At 40.1% G+C, this 21,031-nt stretch overlaps 1 protein-coding gene across 1 annotated transcript; it reads left to right on the top strand.

Annotated features, from left to right (window-relative positions):
• The first annotated feature begins 8,022 nt into the window (after positions 1-8,022).
• On the top strand, positions 8,023-8,556 carry LOC139189838 (uncharacterized). The gene has a single exon (XM_070809075.1). It carries the CDS (start codon positions 8,023-8,025, stop codon positions 8,554-8,556), a length of 534 nt encoding a protein of 177 aa, XP_070665176.1.
• The last annotated feature ends 12,475 nt before the right edge of the window (positions 8,557-21,031 follow it).

The following is a 21,031-nucleotide window of genomic DNA, read 5'->3' as shown; positions in this document are numbered from 1 at the left end:
GATGGGGTTTCACAATCTACCCCCTTAAAAGAATTTCGTCCCCGAAATTACAACCTCAAATAAACAAATACGAATATTGACTTCTCATCAGTTCTGCCGTTTCCCACATCACTTCCTCGACAACATGGTTCTTCTACAATACCTTCACTAACGGAATGACTTTGTACGACTCGGTCTGCTACTACTAAGAAAAGTATATCGCCACTGGTTCCTTAACATAACTCGCATCCTAATTCACTTCAAATGGTTCTGTCTGAATAACATGAGAAGGATCCGACATATACTTCCGAAGCATGGAAACATGGAATACGTCATGAATCTGTGACAACTTTGGTGGTAGCTCCAATTTATAAGCAATTGCACCAATTCTCTCTATGATCTGGTAGGGACCAACATATCAAGGGCTCAACTTCCCTCGTTTACCAAATCGAACCACACCCTTTCAGGGCAACAATTTCAGAAAGACACAGTCACAAATCTCATACTCACGATCCTTAAAATGTTGGTCCGCAATGCTCTTCTGTAGATCTTGCACCGCCTTTAAATTTTTCTTAATCAACTAGATGTTAGTATTAGTGGTGTCAATAATTTCTGGCCCCACTATCACCCGTTCACCGACCTCAGTCTAACACAACAGTGTCTGGCATACCTTCCTATACAATGCCTTGAATGATGCCATGGCGATACTAAAGTGGTAGTTATTGTTGTAGGCAAACTCGATCAGAGACAAATAACTATCCCAACTACCTTTCCATTAGAGAACAGACACTCTCAATATGTCCTTCAAAATCTGAATCGTCCTCTCAGATTAACAATCGGTATGTAGATGGTAGGTAGTGTTGTACAACAGTTAAGTATCCATGGTGTCATTGAAAGCTCTCCAAAACCTGGAGGTGAATCTTGGATCTCTGTCCAAAATAATAGTGACCGGTACACCATGAAGTTTAACAATGTTGTCAATGAACAACTGTGCCAATTTCTCCAATGTGTAGGTATGTCGAATAGGTAAGAAATGAGCAATCTTGGTGAGTCGATCCACAATCACCCAAACACCATCAAACTTCGACCGCATGCTTCACTTGCTGGCAAATAATACATCTCTTCACATACTCTGCCACATCCCATTTCATCTCATACCAGTAGTAGAATGGTTAGATAGTGTGATACAATTTGGTACTCCTCAGATGCATGGCATACGTCGAGATGTGAGCTTCATCTAGAATTTTCTTCTTCACCACTTCATTATCCTTAGGCATAAACAACCTATTTCCCATCACCAAGGCTCCATTTCTCTGGATTTTCAAGTCTCGCTTAGAACCATTCCGTAGTTGTTCCCTTAAGTCTGCACACTGTTGGTCGAGCTTTTGCGTGATTAGAATGATACTTAAGAGTGCCTTTGTAGTTGCTAATCAGTTCTATCCACATTTTCTGCCTCAAATTCAACTCCTTCTGGGTGAAGACATACTTCAAACTCTTATGATCGGTGAAGATGCGGCAATTCTCACCGTACAAGTAATGTTGCCAGATTTTTGGAGCAAAGACCACTACTCCGAGTTCCAGATCATGAGTGGGGTAGTTTTTTTCGTGATTATTGAGTTGCTTGGAAGCATAGATGATGATTTTCCCATGCTGCATCAAAACATAACCTAATCCCGACAAAGATGCATCATTGTAAATTTCAAACTCACTGCAATCGTCTGGAAGAGCAAGGACTGGGGCATGAGTAAGACACTGCTTAAGCTTCTGAAAACTCCTTTCATAACTCTTATCCCACTCGAATTTAACCCCTTCCGGGTCAACTTATTAAGAGTTAGGGTGATTGATGAGAAGTATTGTACAAAATGTCGGTAATAGCTTGCCAGTCTTAAAAAGCTTTTTACTTCAGTAACATTCCTCGGCTGCTCCCACGTAGACACTGCTGAAATCTTCTAAAGGTCCACACTAAATCCCTCAGCGAAAACCACATGCCCGAGGAAACTGATATGGTTTAGCCAAAATTGACACTTATTGAACTGCGTATAAAGCTGATGTTTTTTGTGCTTATCATTACTTTTGGAGTAGATCAAGATATCATCAATGAACACAATCACAAACCGATCAAGATACAGTCTGAAAACTTTGTTCATCAAATCCATGAAAGTTTCGGGTGCATTGGTTAACCCAAAAGGCATGATATGAAACTCATAGTGTTCATACCTAGTGCAAAAGGCAGTATTACAGTAACTCGAACGAAGATCGATCTTAAAGAACACATGAGCACCCTTCAGTTGGTCAAACAGATCATCAATCCGAGGTAGGGGATAACAGTTCTTCACTGTAACCTAATTCATTGCCTATAGTTGATGCAAATTCTCATTGACCCATCATTCTTTCTGACAAATAATACAAGAGCACCCTAGGGAGACATGTTGGGCTGGATATAGCTTTTATCCATGAGCTTTTGAAGTTGAATCTTCAATTCCCTTAACTCAGCTAGTGCCATTCGGTATGGTGCCAAGGAAATAAGGTTGGTACCTGGAAGTAAATCAATGGTGAATTCGATTTCCTTCGCAGGTGGTAACCCTGGAAAATCCTCAAGAAACACATTAGTGAATTCATTCACTACTGGCATATTTCTAGCACATAGAGATGGTTCATCCCATGTGACTACATGGGCTAAGAATCCAACACAACTCTTGTGTAATAACGTAATTGTCTGGATGGTAGAAACGATAGTATTTTGAAGGATTCGTCGCTCACCCTAAAACATGATCGCTGGTCATCCAGGTCGATCAAAGGTCATAAATTTCTCCCTACATTCGACATAAGCATTGTGCTTAGATAACCAATCCATTCCCAGAATGACATCAAACTCCACAAGTTTGAAGGGAATCAAATTGGCCTCTAAGATTTCCCTTTCAACAATAACTGGGCAATCCTTATACTTCCATTTTTCACATAATAGATTTCTAGGTGGCAATTGAATAAACATATCAAATCCGAGCGATGTAGGTTGCGGGTTTACAATCCGTACAAAAGGTGAGGATATAAAAGAATAAGTGGCATTAGAATTAATCAGAACATGAATCCAAGTACCACAAATAAGCAACGTACCAGTAATAACTCTAGGGTGCTACTCCACCTCCTGATGAGTCATGGCATTGATACGCCCATGGACTTAACATCCTGAAGCACTGTTACGATTGCCTCGAGTCCTAGGACCTTGGTTGTTGCGGCCTACTTGGTTTACCTGAGCTCAACTGCCTGAAGCTGCTCCAAAATGCTACGGCTGTCGTTGAGAAGAAAACTGGGTACTCTGATTACCAATGCCGCCATAACTTTGTGTATCGCCATAACTTTAAGTATTTGGGTTACTTCCCCCACCGTAACCTGAACCAGAAGCATAACTCTTGGATGGGTTCGCCGAAGGGTAAACACGGACATATTGCCTAGTACCACCACACCTGTGACACATGGCAACATTCACAACGTAATCTCCCAGATGGTGCATACCACAACGCGCGCAAGCCACAATCGGAGGGTTATAGTGGCTGAAAGATTGCCTCGTTGACTCACTGCCTGAGCTCTCACTAGATGATCCCAAACCCTGACCATGTTGCTTGAACGACTGAGAGCATCTAGGGCCAAAGGAATTAGAAGAAGTATAATGCTTCCTAATGTTCTGGGATCAGAATCCACGACCTCGCAGACTCTAGTTCCGAGGTTGGTTCTAGCTCCAAGGCTGATTTTGGTTTTGATGCTGGTTCTAGTTAAGTCTGTTCCACCTTGTCTATTCAATTCTCAAAGCCACCTCAATCATTTCTTCGTAGGAGGTATGCCTCTACGCAAAAGTCCTGGTTCATAGCAATTTGCAGTTGAATGATCATCTCATACTAGTTCCCTCATGGTGTCTCGACAGGCGTAAAAAAGTGCTATCAAACTCTGTAATACTTAGATTGCCCTGACGAAACTTTAGGAACTCCTGTCTCTTCCTCAACTGATAACCGGGGCTTAAAAAGTGTGTGTTGAATAGTCTCCTGAACGTAGCCCAAGTCATCAAAGAGTTACGTAGGCAAGAGCTCGTCACTGACTTCCACCAATACCTCGTGTTCCCTTGAAAAAAGTAACCAGTGGTATTCAAGCATTCATATGTTGGGCTTCTCATACTCTTTAAGGTGTCTTCCATATTTTCTAACCAATCATCAACCTTCTCACAGACTTTAACTACATTAAGTTTTGTAATGTCGTGGCTACGAGTAATCTCCATATACGTACGACTCGGCTTGCTACTGCTTCGAAAAGCATTTCGCAATGTGGAGGTCAACTGATTAATTCTTCCCATTAGACCAGAACAAGGTCCTCGAGGTACATTCCCACCAGTAGGATCCATGATTCTGATAAGAGGCAAACAAGATTTAGAAGGACGAAAGATTATGGCTACAAGAAAGCTTATGATTACCAAATAGAAGAATGAAGTCCTAAGTATGCTTTGATACCAATCTGACAAGCCTCGATCCCGATGTCCGGAGGACATCATGATGGCCACATGATGGCCAACACCCGAGGGTGACGCAAGCCATTTAATGAATGCATGTGCCAAGAACATGTGAAACATGCATATAAATTTCGCGCGAACTGCACAATGTAATATTGAAATACAAACCTTACCAAAATAATATTCAAACGTCAAATAAATGATAGTGATAATGCTATATATATATATATATATATAATGCTGAAATAGTTATTCAACAACGTACTAACCCCCAAAGTTTTATGAAAACTCAATCGTATAATATGTAATAGGTTTTTCCGAAAACCCTAGCATGCCATAAAACCTTTGTAAAACATATATGGTATATAATGTACTAAGTAGTGGTGTCATAATCGACCGAAGCCACTACATCACCCGACCCATAGGCCAAATATATGAATATCTTCTTACCCGTAGGCTACTACATCACCTGACCCTTAGGCCAATATAAGTATCATTGCATGTAGGCAGAATAGTGACCACTAGATAAGCATAAAAACATTGAACATAACTTTCCAACATAAGTACACATATCTCAAAACATCATCATAGTATATAGTCATCCATTATATATACTACAAAGAGTGTAAAAACATGTTCATAAATAGTATATAGTCATCCATCATATATACTACAAAGAACATAATTTCGATAAAGTACGGTATTCCAAAATATTCTCAGTAAAACATGATAATCATAAAGTGTAAATCTAATTTACTCATAAAACGTTTCATAAAACATAACCATTAAATCATAATTCTCATGTATGCATTTCTACTATTAAAACATGCATTTTAGAAGGGTCCATTCATAGATACTCTATCGTCGAAGAGCCAAGCGAAATAGGAAAGGCGGAATCGCTGCTAATAATCTCACCTAAGCACATAAAGGGTCAAATTAATAAAACTATATTATAACGATTGAAATTCAAAAAACAGACTTCATAAACACATTCAGGACGTTGAAAAACATAATGAGGACCTCAGGTACCCCCACGCGCCTTCAGGTGCCGCCGCAAAGTGGTGGCTCTGGCGGCACGAGCTGCCATGGGTTGCTGGAAAGTTGGTCAGAAAAGTAGCCGATGCCGATATGGATGGCGGTGCATGTGCTTCACACGCTGGCATTGGCTCGGCCTTACGCGCACCCATGTGCAAGCTCTCGCGTGACACGGCTCAAAGGTTGGGCCCTGTTCTGGGTTTGGGCTTGGCATAGGGTCTTGGGCTTGGGCTTCTTGGGCCAAAGCCTCAAGCTTGCATGACCCAAAGGCCTAGGATCTAAAGGGTTTGGGGTTTGGGATTAATGGGCCTAAGGCTCGAGTTAGACGACCCAAGGGCCTGGTTCTCTTTGGGTTTGGGGTCCGAAGGTTTAAAGGGTTTGTGCTAAAGGACTTGGGCTCCGGGTTTGGGTCGCTTCGACAGAATGGAAGGCCAGAGCTTCTCGAGCTCTGTTGAACATGGATTCTTAACCCTAAGGTGCGGTCTAGCTATCAAATTGAAGCTTAGGAATAGAAGAAGAGATTCATATCAATTTCGCGACGAGTGGTGGTCGGAGTAGGTCAGAAAATGCCTCGAAGTCCACGGGGTTCATCGGGAAAACTTGATGGGTTTCTAGGCTTCACGGAGGAGGAGGAAAAGAGAGAGAGACTTGACATGGTGGACGTGGTGGTGTTGACGTCACCATTGTTTTCCACGATTTGGGTGTGTGTGTAAATCAGGGAGAGGGATAGAGAGTTTATGTGAGAGATAGTGAGTGAGCTGAAAGAGACCTCGGGGGAGATAAGAAAGAAGGAGAAAAAAAGGATAGGGGTGCCATATGGTAGGCAGAGAGGAATGGAGAGTTATAAAATAATAACAACAAAATCTAAAAAGAGAAGGGAATCCGGATAGGGTAAGAGGATAAGGGGCAAAAAGGTCATTTTACAATTTCGTTAAAATGAAAAAGATACATACTTCCAGATGGGGTTTCACATGAATAATCTTAGATCATGCTAGAAGAAACCCCTCATAAATCAGTTAAAGTAGCAGCTGAATTCACATAATGAAATTGGTCTTTATAGAATTTACATTAAGAATAGAGAAAATAATATTTAATAAACAACTGATTGAATCACATTATTGCTGGCCCATTGTAAGGCTAAACCCACCCATCCCCCTTAGTGTAGATAATATCATTTGTTAAAAAAAAACAATCATTTGACAACTAATTTAATCACATTATTATCCGAATGTGAAAGACCTTTTTTATAACCGGTATTACATGCCTCTTAAGATGTTTTGAATGTTTTTAAAAATAAAGAAAATAATATTTAATGAACAGCTGATTGAATCACATTATTGCTAGCCTATTGTAGAAGGTATTTTTTGAATCACGGCATGCTACACGTGACTTACACGTTTTAAATGTATTTATATGCGTGAATTGACAAAAGGAAAGTCAAATATTGGAAGTAAATGAATAATCTTAGATCATATTAGAAGAAACCCCTTAGAGTAGATAATATCGTTTGTTCAAAAAAAAAAAAAAACAATCATTTGATAACTAATTTAATCATATTATAAAATCGGTCTCTATAGAATTTATATTAAGAATAGAGAAAATAACATTTAATAAACAATTGATTGAATCACATTATTGCTAGCCCACTGTGAGGTTAAGCCCACTCACCCTTAGTGTAGATAATATCATTTGTTAAAAAAAAATCAATCATTTGACAACTAATTTAATCACAATATTATCCACGTGTGAAAGACCCTTTTTATAACCAGCATTACACGCCTCTTAAGATGTTTTGAACGTGTTTAAAAATAGAGAAAAGAATATTTAATAAACAATTGATTGCATCACTTTATTGCTAGCCTATTGTGAGGCTAATCCCACCCATCCTCCTTAGAACAGTTCCACCCCTAAAAATATGCACCAGCATCCAGCGCATTAATCCACTCAGTGAACAGTGATAGGCCCTAATGAACAATAATAGGCCAAATGTATCTCCACCCCTAAAAAAATGCGCTGGCACAAAGTCTAAATATGCACTAGTACAAAACGATCTTCACCCTTACGAAATGCGTTGGCACCTAGGCCATTTAAAATATTTTAAATTTTTTTATAAAATAATAATAAATAAAATAGTTTTAATTTCGGATATGATTTTTAACCAATCTTGTCACGCCACGTGTCATTATCCGAACGTACTATTTTGTGAATAGATTTATGAGATTTTCAACCAATCCTAACGCGCCACGTGTCACTATCTGTTTACAATAATTTAGCCAAGATTCCGATAAGATTTTCAACCAATCCCGATGTGCCACGTGTCACTTCTTGTTTATAATAATGCCAAGATTTTGATAAGATTTTCAACCAATCGTAGTACCACGTGGTATTGTCCAGAACCTCATTTTTTTTGTCCATATAAACCCTACATCTCTACATCCATACTCACACCAAACTCAATCATTATTTTTAGCTTAGAATCCTTCTTCATCATTTTCAAATCTTGAGTTCTTACAATGTCTTCTTCAAGGAGAGTGTATAAACAGTTTGAGGAGCAGCAGAAAAGATTGTTGGCACAACATGAAGAATTGGTCAATCTCGAGGAAGGTGGAGGTGGAGATGAGGCTTTCACAATGGAAGAGGATGAGGATGATGACCATAGAAGGCAGAGGGCCTCACATTCTCGTCATGTCATGGAAGCTGTGGGTCAAATAGGCAAACCCAGACGTGCCGCAAACTTCGATAGAAAAAGGGAAAAACAAGGTAAAGATCTTTTGGAAGATTATTTTATTCCCAACAACGTATTCCCTGATCATGTTTTTAGACGTCATTTTAGAATGCAACGAAGATTGTTCGACAAAATTATGAGTGCTATTTGCAACCATGATCCATACTTTGTGCAAAAAGAGGATGCTTTTCAAGTTCTAGGTCTTCTTCCCGAGCAAAAAATTACGGCTGCCTTGCGAATGCTTGCATATGGAGCATCTACACATCAAGTGGGTGAGATCGTGAGGATGGGAAAAACAACTTTTCTGGAGTCCCTGATATGATTTTTCTCTGCAATTGAAGCCTTCTACACCAATGAGTACCTCGGGAACTTACACCAAGGGACATGCGAAGGCTTCTGAGGAAGGATGAGATGTGAGGCTTCCCTGGCATGATTGGAAGCATCAACTGCATGCACTGGGCTTGGAAAAACTGTCCAAGTGCGTGGCTATGAACTTATGAAGACAGAAAAGGAGCCAAAATTATCATTTTGGAAGCGGTGGCTTCATTTAATACATGGATTTGGCATGCTTTTTTTGGTGTTCCAGGAGCTCAGAATGACCTAAATGTCCTTGCCTAATCTCCAGTGTTCGACGAACTACTACAAAGAAAATCACCGAGATGCATATATTGGGTTAATAACCATAAATACGAGGGACCATGCTACCTTACAGACGGCATTTACCTAAGGTGGTCAATGTTTGTCAAAACAGTGCCACATCCACAGAGTGAAAAAGAAAAACACTTCACAATATGTCAAGAAGGGTGTAGGAAGGATGTGGAGCGTTGTTTTGGTATCCTGCAAGCTTGTTGGGCAATTGTCAGGGCTACTGCTACAATGTTTGATGTCGAGGCTCTCTGATCTATCATGATGACGTGTATTATTCTCTACAACATGATCGTGGAAGATGAGTATGATTATGATGCCGTCGATGAATACAAGCCGGATCCGATGAACAACTCAAGAACATGTATCTATTGTGCTCATGATCGGACCGAAGATCCCGTGCAACACAAACCGTTGGAATGGGATGGACGTTACAATGAATTGATCGTTGAGCGGTACATTTCAGTGCAAGAGCCATATTGGCACATAACCCACTTGAATGACTTAATTGAGCACCAGTGAGGATTGCAAGAATGTGAAGATAATTAAAATGAGCTTGTGGTTGAAGAATAAAGTGTATTTTTTTAAGTTTATGTAATTTTATTTAGTGTTTTTTTTTAAGTTTATTTGGTCAGGTTAAGTAAATTTAATTGGTGTTTTTTTTTTAAGTTTATTTGGTGAGTTTATGTAATCTTATTTGATGTGTTTAAATAAAGTACAAAAAATAAATTTGAAATTGCATAAAGTTCTAAAAATAAATAAGAAATTACATAAAGTACTAATAATAAATAAGAAATTACATAAAGTACTAAAAATAAAGACGAAATTACATAAAAAATTAAATACAGTACTACAAATAAATACGAAATTATACAAAATCTATGGAGTTGGGATATGTGGTGCTAGGATCTTTGTTGCTAGGATCTGTGTAGCTAGAATCCCCTCGACTTGTTTCCGCATCTCTTGCACGCCTTTTTTGCACCACGTCTCTTTTTTCCGAAGTCTAAAAATATTTTAAATTCGGAGATAGTCCTACTAGAGGCTTGTTCATAGTGTCACAATCTACTTGAGCCATCCTTTCTTCTCTAAGCATCTCATTTTCTCGATTAAGTGCTTCTCTAATCATCTTGTTGTCTCGATTAACTATTTCTCTTTGTCTCTCAGACACCACATCACATCCCTTAGTAGCTGCTAATATTGTTGCCATAGTAGCAGCTTGTTCCTCATCTCTAGCCGTTTCCCTCACCATGTTCAGTTTACCTTAGCGAGCTAGTTCGTCCATATATTTAGTGTAGTCATTTTTGGAAGAACTACCTTTTTTCTTTGATGCCTTTTTACCTTGAGGCCTGAGGGACTGATGAGTCGGTTGGGTCTCCGGCACTTCTTCAAGCGCCCCTTCCGTCTCTTCAAATGTGTTGTCTTCTTGTTCGGCCGTGTCTGCCTCTGGCGAACTGTGTAGACCCATGCCATACATGACAACTTCTGGACCAGTTGCCACAATTTTGTATTTGGGGCAATCTTTGACAATTTGCCAACATTCCTATTTGTTGAATAAATTGGTATGGTTCTTCGCATTGTAGAATGCTTGTGCTTGTAGTGTCTATAAAGGTGGGATAAGACAATAATATAAATTGCGGGTGTAACACAAATAAATAATTAAAATATTGATGCGGGTGGAATGCATATAAATAAATACAAATATTGTCACATGATCCGCTAAACTTGTCCCACCATGCAGATTGCTAGAAGCATGAGAGATGGCGTTTTTCCAACAAGTCAATGATGCGTTGAGTTTTTTCCAACGACCTTGAAGACCTTGACTACTTCTGGCGTCTTTTCCATGTACATCGCAAAACGCTTTCGTAATTATCCTCCGCATTTCTCGCTTATCCATCTCATTACTCGTAATCGGGTCTTGAGTAATGTGAATCTAACATTCACACAAAGTAAGATCTTCGATGAGCTTCCACGTACTCATTTTTTCTCTCAAAGTGTAGAAAATATTAAAATGTAGAAAGTGTAGAAAGTGTAGAAAATATTGAAATGTGGTGTAAGGTGGAAGATGAGAGGGTTATGTATTTATAGAAAAAAAATTTAAAAATTTAATGTATTTTTCAACAATTTTTCATAATTTTTAATTAATTTTTTTATAAATTTTAATTTAGTTAATTAATCTGGATGTCTGTTGGGTTTGAAAAATATTCAAATCCAATAGCCTATAAGTTGACACGTGGCCAACGGTCATAATTCTGATCGTTGTGCCTTTTTATTTTCTTTTATTTTTTTTATTTTTACGGGAAAAACGTGGACCGTTGATCTGTGATCGGACGGTCCAAATCAAAATTCAAATTCAATTTTTTTTTACCGTTGGAAATCCAACAATCTAGATAACTAGCCGTTGGAAATCCAACGGCTTGGGATTGGCCACGTGGACTCCCATCAGAAAGGTTTAGTGCGCCTACGCAAGCGGGCCCGCCTCTGTTTTGTTGTCGGCGACGCGCGCCTAGTCGCGCATCCTTTCCACGCGCCTGGCGCAAAAAAAATATAAAAAGCTATTTGACGTCACGCTGGCGTCAGATAAGCCGTCTCTTCCCTCTGTCCATTCTAGGCCTGCATGTTGCCTGGCTTGGGCTGGGTGCCAGCCTAAAGCGCTGGGTGGAGCAAATTGAAGGGAAGCCGATCCATTTTTTGGACTGGGTGCCAGGCAAAGAGCAGCGGTGGAACTGCTCTTAGTGTAGATAATATAATTTGTTAAACAATCATTTCACAACTAATTTAATCACATTATTATCTGTGTGCGAAAGATTTTTTTTTTTTAAATCTGTATTACACACCTCTTAAGATGTTTTGAATTTGTTTAAAAATAGAGAAATTAAATCACATTATTACTAACCTATTGTGAGGCACTAATTAAAAAAAAATCAGCACAAAAAAATAATTATTAAAAAAACATTGTTAAAATGATGAAAATGCCCTTATCTTATTTGATGCATTATTTTGGGATCCCCTTAAAGTTTTTCGTCTTGGGGCATTTTTGTCTAAATATTTTTGTTGAAGCTTGGAGACACTAAAAATATTATTCACCTTTGTGTTGACTTTATATATAGAAGAACAACTACGGTGTCCATGTTTCTTTAATACACGATGTAATTATACTAATAGGTGGAGACTTTAGGTTAAACCGTATACTTCTATTAAAATTCTTAGGGGTAAATTGCCCAAATGGTCCCTGAGATTTGCATAACTCATCACTTTGGTCCTTGAGATTCCAAATCGATAAAAGTGGTCCCTGAGATTGTCCACGATCCATCATTTCAGTCCTTTCGTTACAAACTCCGTTAAGTGTCCCCGAGCTCTTAACCGGAAGTTTGGGCAATTTTCAAAGCTTTGTAACTCAATCGTTTCTTATCCAAATTCAACCCATAATATATCAAAATGAATATAGGAAAGTGTAGATTAAGATTATACCTATTTTGAATCCCAATGGTTGCTGGATATTGCCAGAAAATAGCCTCAAAGTTGACTGGTCTGACTGAAAACTTGAAAACTCGCCGGAAACTAGGTAATTTTTAAACTTTCATAACTTCTTCAATACTCAACGAAATCAAGTGATTCAAAAATGAAAATCATACTTCTTGACGAGACAAAAAGAATGGTTTGGCCGAAAAACAGCTCGAAAGTGGTTGTCTTGGTCTCAAGTTAGCTACTTTCGAGCCATTTTCCGAACCATGGTGAGTTTGCCATCAGAAAAGATACCATTCTCTTCGTCTCATTGAGATGTATGATTTTTGTTTTTGAATCACTTGATTTGGTTGAGTATTGAAGAAGTTATGAACGTTTAAATTTACCTAGTTTCCGGCGAGTTTTCAAGTTTTCACTCGGACCAGTCAACTTTAAGGCTATTTTCCAGCCATCTCCGGCAACCATTTGGCTTTGAAATGGGTATAATCTATTCTACACTTTCCTATCTTCATTTTGATATATTATGGGTCAAATTTGGTTAAGAAACGATTGAGTTACAAAACTTTGAAAACTTTGAAAATTGCCCAAACTTCCAGCCAAGAGCTCCGGGACACTTAACAAAGTTTTTAACGGAAGGACCAAAATGATGGATGGTGGACAATCTCAGGGACCACTTTTATCGATTTGGAATCTCTGGGACCAAAGTGATGAGTTATGCAAATCTCAGGGACCATTTTGGCGATTACTCAATTCTTAATTTCGTCATTGCTTTTAGTATCTAGGACTTAAAGAACAAAGAAATGGAAAAGAAGAAACAGTGGCATATATAAACAATTTGTATAATAACAGACCCCTAATCAGATGACAAAAATCTGTATGACTGTTTAAAAGTGAGCCATTGGCCAAACAAAGCTCAAGTTAAGAACTGATTAGAAGGGAAATAAGATGTTTCCAAAAGAAAAAAAAGGAAAAAAAAAGAAAAAAATAAAGGAAATAAGATTAGTGTTGTGGTCTATTTTTATCTGACAAAGGGAGAGGGGCCGGCAGCACAGGAGAGAGGGAAGATAGATGTGTGTTTGTAGAATTGTAGGGGAATGTGTGTGTTGTTATCCCTTCTACATTATGCCTTTATTTATAGTAGTAAAGGGAGATAAGATATTCCTTCTTCTCCAAGTAATACAAGTTGTAATAGGAAAGGATAACTAGAATCAAATCTAATCTAGGATTTACACAATCATACTTAAACTAGGAATGTTCACAACATTCCCCCTTGAGTGTGTAAATACTCAAGGTAGATTCAGCATCATGCAGAAGTTGAGGAAGTCAACTCGTCGGCACTGATTCCAAGGAACAACGCTTATTCTCAATAAGGTAGGAACTTGTATAAGTAGTAAGTCTCACTAAAAAAACCTTAAGGCTATGGCAAAAGCCCGAGTAGGGACAAAATCCATAGTCTAAGGAAAAATGTATGAGAAATGCAAAGTCAAAAGAAACGTCTACAGGACGTCATCAGGGACATGACCAGCCCAAGGTGGGTGCCTCGTTAAAACCTAGTTAGGTAGCAAAAACTCATTGGGAAAAATGCTCCTAATCGTAGGGAAAAAGAGTACATTAAGATCAAGCAAGTATCTACAGGATACTATCCCTGAGTTTGACATAATTCCAAAGAGAAATAGCAAAGTTACAACTCAGAAAGTTTACGCATACCAATTCCATGAACAAGCTTCTGAAACATCACCTTCGGCAGTGATTTGGTGAAGAGGTCGGCCAGATTGTCTTGTGAATGGATTTACGTGACTTCAATCTTCTGATGCTCTTGTTGTTGATGTGTAAAGAAAAACTTCGGCGTAATGTGCTTGGTGTTGTCTCCTTTGATGTAACCCTTATTGAGCTGTTCGATGCAAGCTGCGTTGTCCTAGAAAATCATTGTCGGGGCATTAACGGCGGGATGAAGATCGCAGAAGTTTCGAATATGGGCCACTACTGCTCTCAACCAAAAGCATTCTTGAGTTGCTTCATGTAAGGCGAGAATTTCAGCATGGTTAGACGAAATGGCAACTAAGGTCTGTTTAGTTGACCTCCAAGAGATTGAAGTGCCTATAACGGTAAAGAGATAACCCATTTGAGAACTCGCCTTATGTGAATTGGATAAGTATCCAGCGTCGGCATAACCAACAAGGCGAGAATCAACCCGATGAGCATAGGGTGTGGCATCATTCGAGGATTCGTAGGGATAGAACAAGCCCAAATCCGTAGTACCCTTAAGGTAATGGAAGATGTCTTTCACGCCAGTCCAGTGTCTGCGTGTTGGTGCATTGTTGTATCTTGCCAAAAGATTAACAATGAAGGAGATGTCGGGTCTAGTGCATTGAGCTAAGTACAATATATCGCACTTAGATAAGGAACTTCAGGCTCCAAAATCTCTTCATCATCCTCCTTCGGACGAAAGGGATCTCGTTTTGCATCTAGCGTACGAACGACCATAGGAGTACTCGAAAACTTCGCTTTATCCTTATTAAAACGGCGCAACACCTTCTGGGTGTAGTTCGATTGATGTACTAGGATTCCATCCGAACAATGCTCTATCTCGAGACCAAGACGGTACCGAGTCTTACCTAGATCTTTCATCTCAAATTCTGACTTCAGATGCGATGCAGTTCTCGCGAGCTCTTCATGAGTTTCGATGAGATTCATGTCATCGACATATACTGCAACAATCGCAAATCCAGAATGTGACTTCTTAATGAACACACAAGGGCATAGTTCGTTGTTCACATATCCCTGACTAGTTAAATACTCACTCAGACGGTTATACCACATTCTTCCGGATTGTTTCAAACCGTAGAGTGAACGCCTCAGCCGAATTAAGAGCGTGTTCCAGGGTTTGGAAATACTTGAACCAGCCAATGTAAGTCCTTCGGGAACTTTCATATAAATTTTCGTATCAAGATCGCCATAGAGATACGCGGTTACTACGTCCATCAGCTGCATATCCAATTTTTCAGAAACTACCAAACTAATAAGGTAGCGAAAAGTAATCACATCCATAACGAGTGAGTAAGTTTCATCATAGTCAATCCCGGGGCGTTGCAAGAAACTTTGTGCTACAAGATGAGCTTTGTAACGCACAATCTCGTTCTTCTCATTACGCTTTCGAACGAAAGCCCACTTGTAGCCAACGGGCTTCACATGGGAAGGAGTAGGAACTACAGGTCCAAACACCTTACGTTTCGCAAGTGAATCGAGTTCGACTTGGATTCTTGTTTCCAGTTTGACCAATCAGCTCTACGTCGACATTCATCAACGAAACGCGGTTCAATGCCATCGCTCAACATGATCTCAATAGCAATTGTAAATGCTAATGCATCGTCGACAATCATCTCATTTCTACGCCACACATCATCTAAGCTAGCATAATAGACCGAAATCTCATGATTCTCGGGAGGAGGATTCGTCTATTCAAGGACGCTTCTTTAATCTAGAATTTCCTCATGAGTTGGGTAGAATGAGTAAGCGATAATCTAATTCACGGTAAGCTCTTCAGGACCTTGTGCCGTGGTTTTCCTCTTCCGGGGGTGTGAATCCTTTGAACCAAGGGGTCTGCCATGCTTTTGTGTAGGGGCAGATGATTGGCTAGCTGCTAATGTACGTGGATCACCAGAATTGGCCTTCCGGGCTTCCAGAAGGGCAGTCCGTCGTACATTTGGTACATCCATCTTTGCAAGCGTATTCGCAATTGGAATATGTGATCTTGTCATGTGCGCTAGATCGATGAAAACATCTGGCATGCTCTGAGCTATGCTCTGGAGATCTAATATGCGTTGCACTTCAGCTTTGAACTGAGCGATGCGGGGATCTAAATGAAACAAAATGGGAGTCGTCCACGATAACTCACGTCATTCATTAGGAACGTTGACGTTCTTATCTCCTCCTAATGACGGGAAGACTGTCTCATAAAAGTGATAATCGTGAAACGAGCGGTAAACAGGTTGCCTATCAAAGGTTCTAAGTAACGAATAATCGAAGGAGAATCATATCTGACATAGATTCCCATCCTTCGCTGAGGCCCTATTTTTGTAAGTAAGGGCGGCAAGATCGACATATATACCGCACAACCAAAGACGTGCAGATGCGATATGTTGGGTTCACATCCGGTGACCAACTGAAGGGCACTAAATGGTTGTGTCGCAACAAGCCTCAGGCGGACCAACTTTGCTGCGTGTAATATTGCATGGCCCCAAGTAGCGATCGGGAGCTTGGTACGTATGACCAACGATTCGAGCAATCATTTGTAAGTGCTTAATAAAAGCCTCTGCCAGGCCGTTATGGTGTGAACATGGGGTACATGATGTTCAACTTCAACCCCAACCGACATGTAATAGTCATTAAAAGTTTTAGATGTGAATTCTCCAGCATTATCCAATCGAATAGATTTGATCGGATAATCAGAGTGGTGAGCCCTGAGCTTGATAACCTGAGCCAATAGTTTGGAGAATGCAGCGTTCCTTGTGGACAACAAGCACATGTGTGACCAACGTGTGGAAACGTTAACCAAAACCATAAAATATCTAAATGGTCCGTAGGGAGGTTGAATCGGTCCATAAATGTCCCCCTGAATCCGTTGTAGAAAAATGAGAGGATTCGAACGAATCTTGTCATAAGAAGGCTTAGTAATAAGCTTTCCCATAGAACATGTTTGACATGCGATTTCATGGATCAAACCTAAGCTTCGAGTTAGTGGATGCCTGTGTGAAGATTTGAGGATACGACACATCGCTATTTGTCCAGGATGTCTCAAACGATCATGCCAAAGTGTAATTTCGTGCGCGGTCCCTGTGGTAGGGTCGGCCACATAGTGGCATTCTATAGGGCGTATGGTCGTAGTATACAGACCACTCGGGATACGCTCCATCTTTTCTAGAATACGCTTCTGGCTATATTCATAAGAAGTTATGCACATAAATTCAACTCTATTTTCTACGTGGGTTTCAGCGTGGTAATTGTTATCTCTAATGTCCTTGAAAATGAGTAACGTTCTTCCGGAACGTGGAGAATAGAGTGTCTCAGCAATGGTCAAGATTGTACCATTGGACAACATTATGCGTGTCTTACCATATCCTTCTATAAGGTTGATGGGCCTGAGAAGGTTGTCAGTGGTGCATTCTTAGGTATGAAGTTAGTGAAATAGATGCGTTCACGCAAAACAGTGTGCGTGGTTGCACTATCTGCCAGACAACTAACTTCCCACTAGTCATACCTAGAATGAAAAATTAATTTGAATCGGTCACATGCATAAAAGTTTATAAAAACAAATATCAATTCAAAATAATTTCATTTATTCAAGGATTAAAACTTAATGTCCAAAACAAATCGCCAACGAATAATCCAAAACATAAAGGAAAATTGTTCAAAATCAACCAAAAAAAAGGGGGGGGTTCGGCCACTAGGTGGAATTCGGCCCAATGGTCTTATTTTAACTAAAAAAATAAGTCTATGTCTAAGAGTCTAATCTTCCATAGGAGCGGTATCCTCTTGAGAGTCAGAAACCTCCATTTTTGTAGTCTCCGGTTCGGCCACTTGCATGAAGTTTGATTCAAACTTCTAACGACGAGAATGATATTCATCTACAACCTTCTTGGGAGCTCGGCAAACACAGGACCAATGGTCATTTGAACCTCAGTGATAACACATATCGTCATCCATGGTTGTGGGTGCTTTGCCCTTATTTTTGAAGTTCGGGGCCTTGGGAGCAAGGTTTAGGCACTTCTGGGCTTTGTTTCCTTCCTTGGATGGGCCTTGGCTCTGTTGACCTTTATGGGATGGCTTCTGGCCGCCCCTACCACACCTCTTTTTGCGTGTTGGGTGCTGATTATGTTATAATGTGCTTCAGGCACAGCAGTAACCCCAGTAGGTCGAGCTTGATGATTCTTCATCAACAGCTGGTTCTGCTTTTCAGCAAAAAGTAAACCAGAGATCAAATCCTAGAACTTGGTGAACTTCTGAGCTCTATATTGTTGCTGCATGACAATATTAGAAGCAGAGAAGGTCGTGTAGGTCTTCTCCAGGAGATCCTCTTCAGTCAAAGTTTCATTGCAAAACTTGAGAAGTGATCGAATTCGACAAACTTCAGAATTATATTCATTCACAGACTTAAAGTCTTGGAAGCGCAAGTGCTGCCAGTCATGTTTTGCTTCAGGCAAGAATATGTCCTTTTGGTGATCGAAACGATCATCCAAAACGACCTATAATGCACGTGGATCCTCCTCAGCAAGGTACTTAGTTTGCAGAGCGCCGTGGATATGTCTTTGGATGAAGATCATAGCAGTGGCTTTTTCAGCTTCGCCAACAGGTTTATCTGTTGCTTCTTCAATAACAAGACGCAAGTTCTTTACAATGAGGTAGAGCTTCACATCTTGGACCCACTTGAGGTAGTTCATTCCAGAGACCTCCAAAGCGGTGAAGTCGAGTTTGTTCAAATTCGACATGTTCCTATCATAAAATAGATGGACAAGATGTGATTAATGTAATGGAGAAAAATCAATCCATTCACATAGGAGTAGAACATAAGGTTCTAATAGACATGTATTGGTTTAATTTTGCATGAAAAACTTCAAGTTTTCAAACAAGGCATGTTTATAAGAAACTTCAAGTTTCAAAGTAATTATGAACTTCAGGTTCATATATTCCTGCAGGCAAACACAAATATATATGCAAACAAATATGCAACAAGTATATGCAAAAGTATTGTATAATTATAAAGGAATTATTTATTTGGACTTCGGGCCAAATTAAAGTGTGGGTGGAAAAATATAAAATTGTAACATCCTACATCGCCCAGGGGAGTGATCCTTAAATGTATATTCACATCCCTATCTAGCACAAGGCCTTTTGGGAGCTCACTGGCTTCGGGTTCCGTAGGAACTCCGAAGTTAAGCGAGAAGGAGGCTAGAGCACTCTTAGGATGGGTGACCCACTGGGAAGTTGCTCGTGAGTTCCAAAAAACAAAATCGTGAGGGAATGGTAAGCCCAAAGAGGACAATATCGTGCTACGGTGGTGGAGCGGGCCCGGGAAGTGATCCGCCCTGGGCCGGGATGTGACAAAAACCCATTAGGTCTAAAATAATTTAGACGAATAAAATTCGGGGTCAAAAAGAAAACACTAAGCCACGGGTGGCTTGAAGAAATTGTGCCATGAGACCTAGGCCTAAAAAAATGGGCTGTGATTGGGCTGCTGCAGGCAGACCCCAAATTTTTTATTTATTTATTTTTTTTCGCACAGGCTGGGCCGAGACATCGCAGAGCAGTAGCAAGCCCAAAGGGCGCTGATGCAGGCTGAATGATGGAGCCTCATAGGGCTCGGGTTGAGGAGAACTAGGACACCCCAACGATGCTAGGTGTTGGAGCGCGATAGGGTGGACGTCGGCGTCGCTTCAGGCGACTGTCCTTCGGGGGTTTATGGCATGGCGGAGCACGGGGAACCAACTAGGAACAGAGATTGGAGAAATCTCGACGTGATATCAAAACCCTAGAATTTCGATTGTTATTTCAAAAGAAAAAAATCGAATCGGAGACAAGAACTCGTCGGGGGCGACTGCAGGTCGTCGGGGGTAGTTGGGCATGGCTGCAGACCATGTTGTTCAACGATTTCATGGGTGGCGACGCCTTCTGGGCGTCGGGTCTCGGGGTTGGGCTTGGAGCCGTAGCTCCAAGATGGGTTCTCGGCTCGGGAAAGGATGGAGGTGGCCCATCATAGGCACTGGTTTTCTGGGAAGAGGAGAGCTGTAGGCTCTCGGTTTGGCGTGGAGCCCCATCTGCAGGATGGTGGTCATGGGTTCAAAAGAACCCTAGTCCCAATCACAAAAAAAATTCTCTTTTTTTTTTTCATTAATTCAATGAGATGCATATATAATTCAATGAATCACATATTTACTTTGATGCATATGCAAATAATAGTTTCAATGCATGTACATATGTAAGATTCAATTCATGGAAAATATCAAATTCACATAATTGCAGCAATTTTGGTTATGAGGCATACACAATTTATGTAGAATCTAAAATACATTAAACGTAAAGTTGGGTCATGCATCATGGTGAATGTTCATGCTATCAGGGCTTGCAAAATATCGAGTTAAAAGCCGTTGTTTTGAAAGAACCTGATTGCGTGATGATATGGATGAACTGGTTTGATGCAGAAAAAAATTCTCCAACGTCAGATTCCTAAGCGCAGCGGTAGGAGCGTGCTGATAACGTGTTGTGGTCTATTTTTATCTGACAAAGGGAGAGGGGCCGGCGGCACAGGAGATAGGGAAGATAGATGTGTGTTTGTAGAATTGTAGGGGAATGTGTGTGTTGTTATCTCTCCTACATTGTGCCTTTATTTATTGTAGTAAAGGGAGAGAAGATATTCCTTCTTCTCCAAGTAATATAAGTTGTAATAGGAAAGGATAACTAGAATCAAATCTAATCTAGGATTTACACAATCATACTTAAACTAGGAATGTTCACAACAATTAGTTGATTTATAGTATCTATTTTGCCTATGGGCTATTGCACAACAGACTGGTCATAAGCCACATAACCCTCTCTGTATAAACGAAATAGGATCCTATCTGCATCCTCAGAATTCTGGAGATCACTTTATCGTGTTTGTTCATCTGTCATCCTACGATTAAATATTATTTTGAATT

The sequence above is a fragment of the Malus domestica genome, chromosome 12, assembly GCF_042453785.1.
Source record: "Malus domestica chromosome 12, GDT2T_hap1".
Lineage (NCBI taxonomy): Eukaryota > Viridiplantae > Streptophyta > Magnoliopsida > Rosales > Rosaceae > Malus > Malus domestica.
The sequence above is the reverse complement of the archived record's forward strand: the minus strand, read 5'-3'. Positions and strand labels throughout refer to the sequence as shown.

Coding starts and splice junctions, on each gene's coding strand:
- LOC139189838 (XM_070809075.1), top strand. CDS start 8,023: ATGTCTTCTTCAAGGAGAGTGTATAAACAGTTTGAGGAGCAGCAGAAA.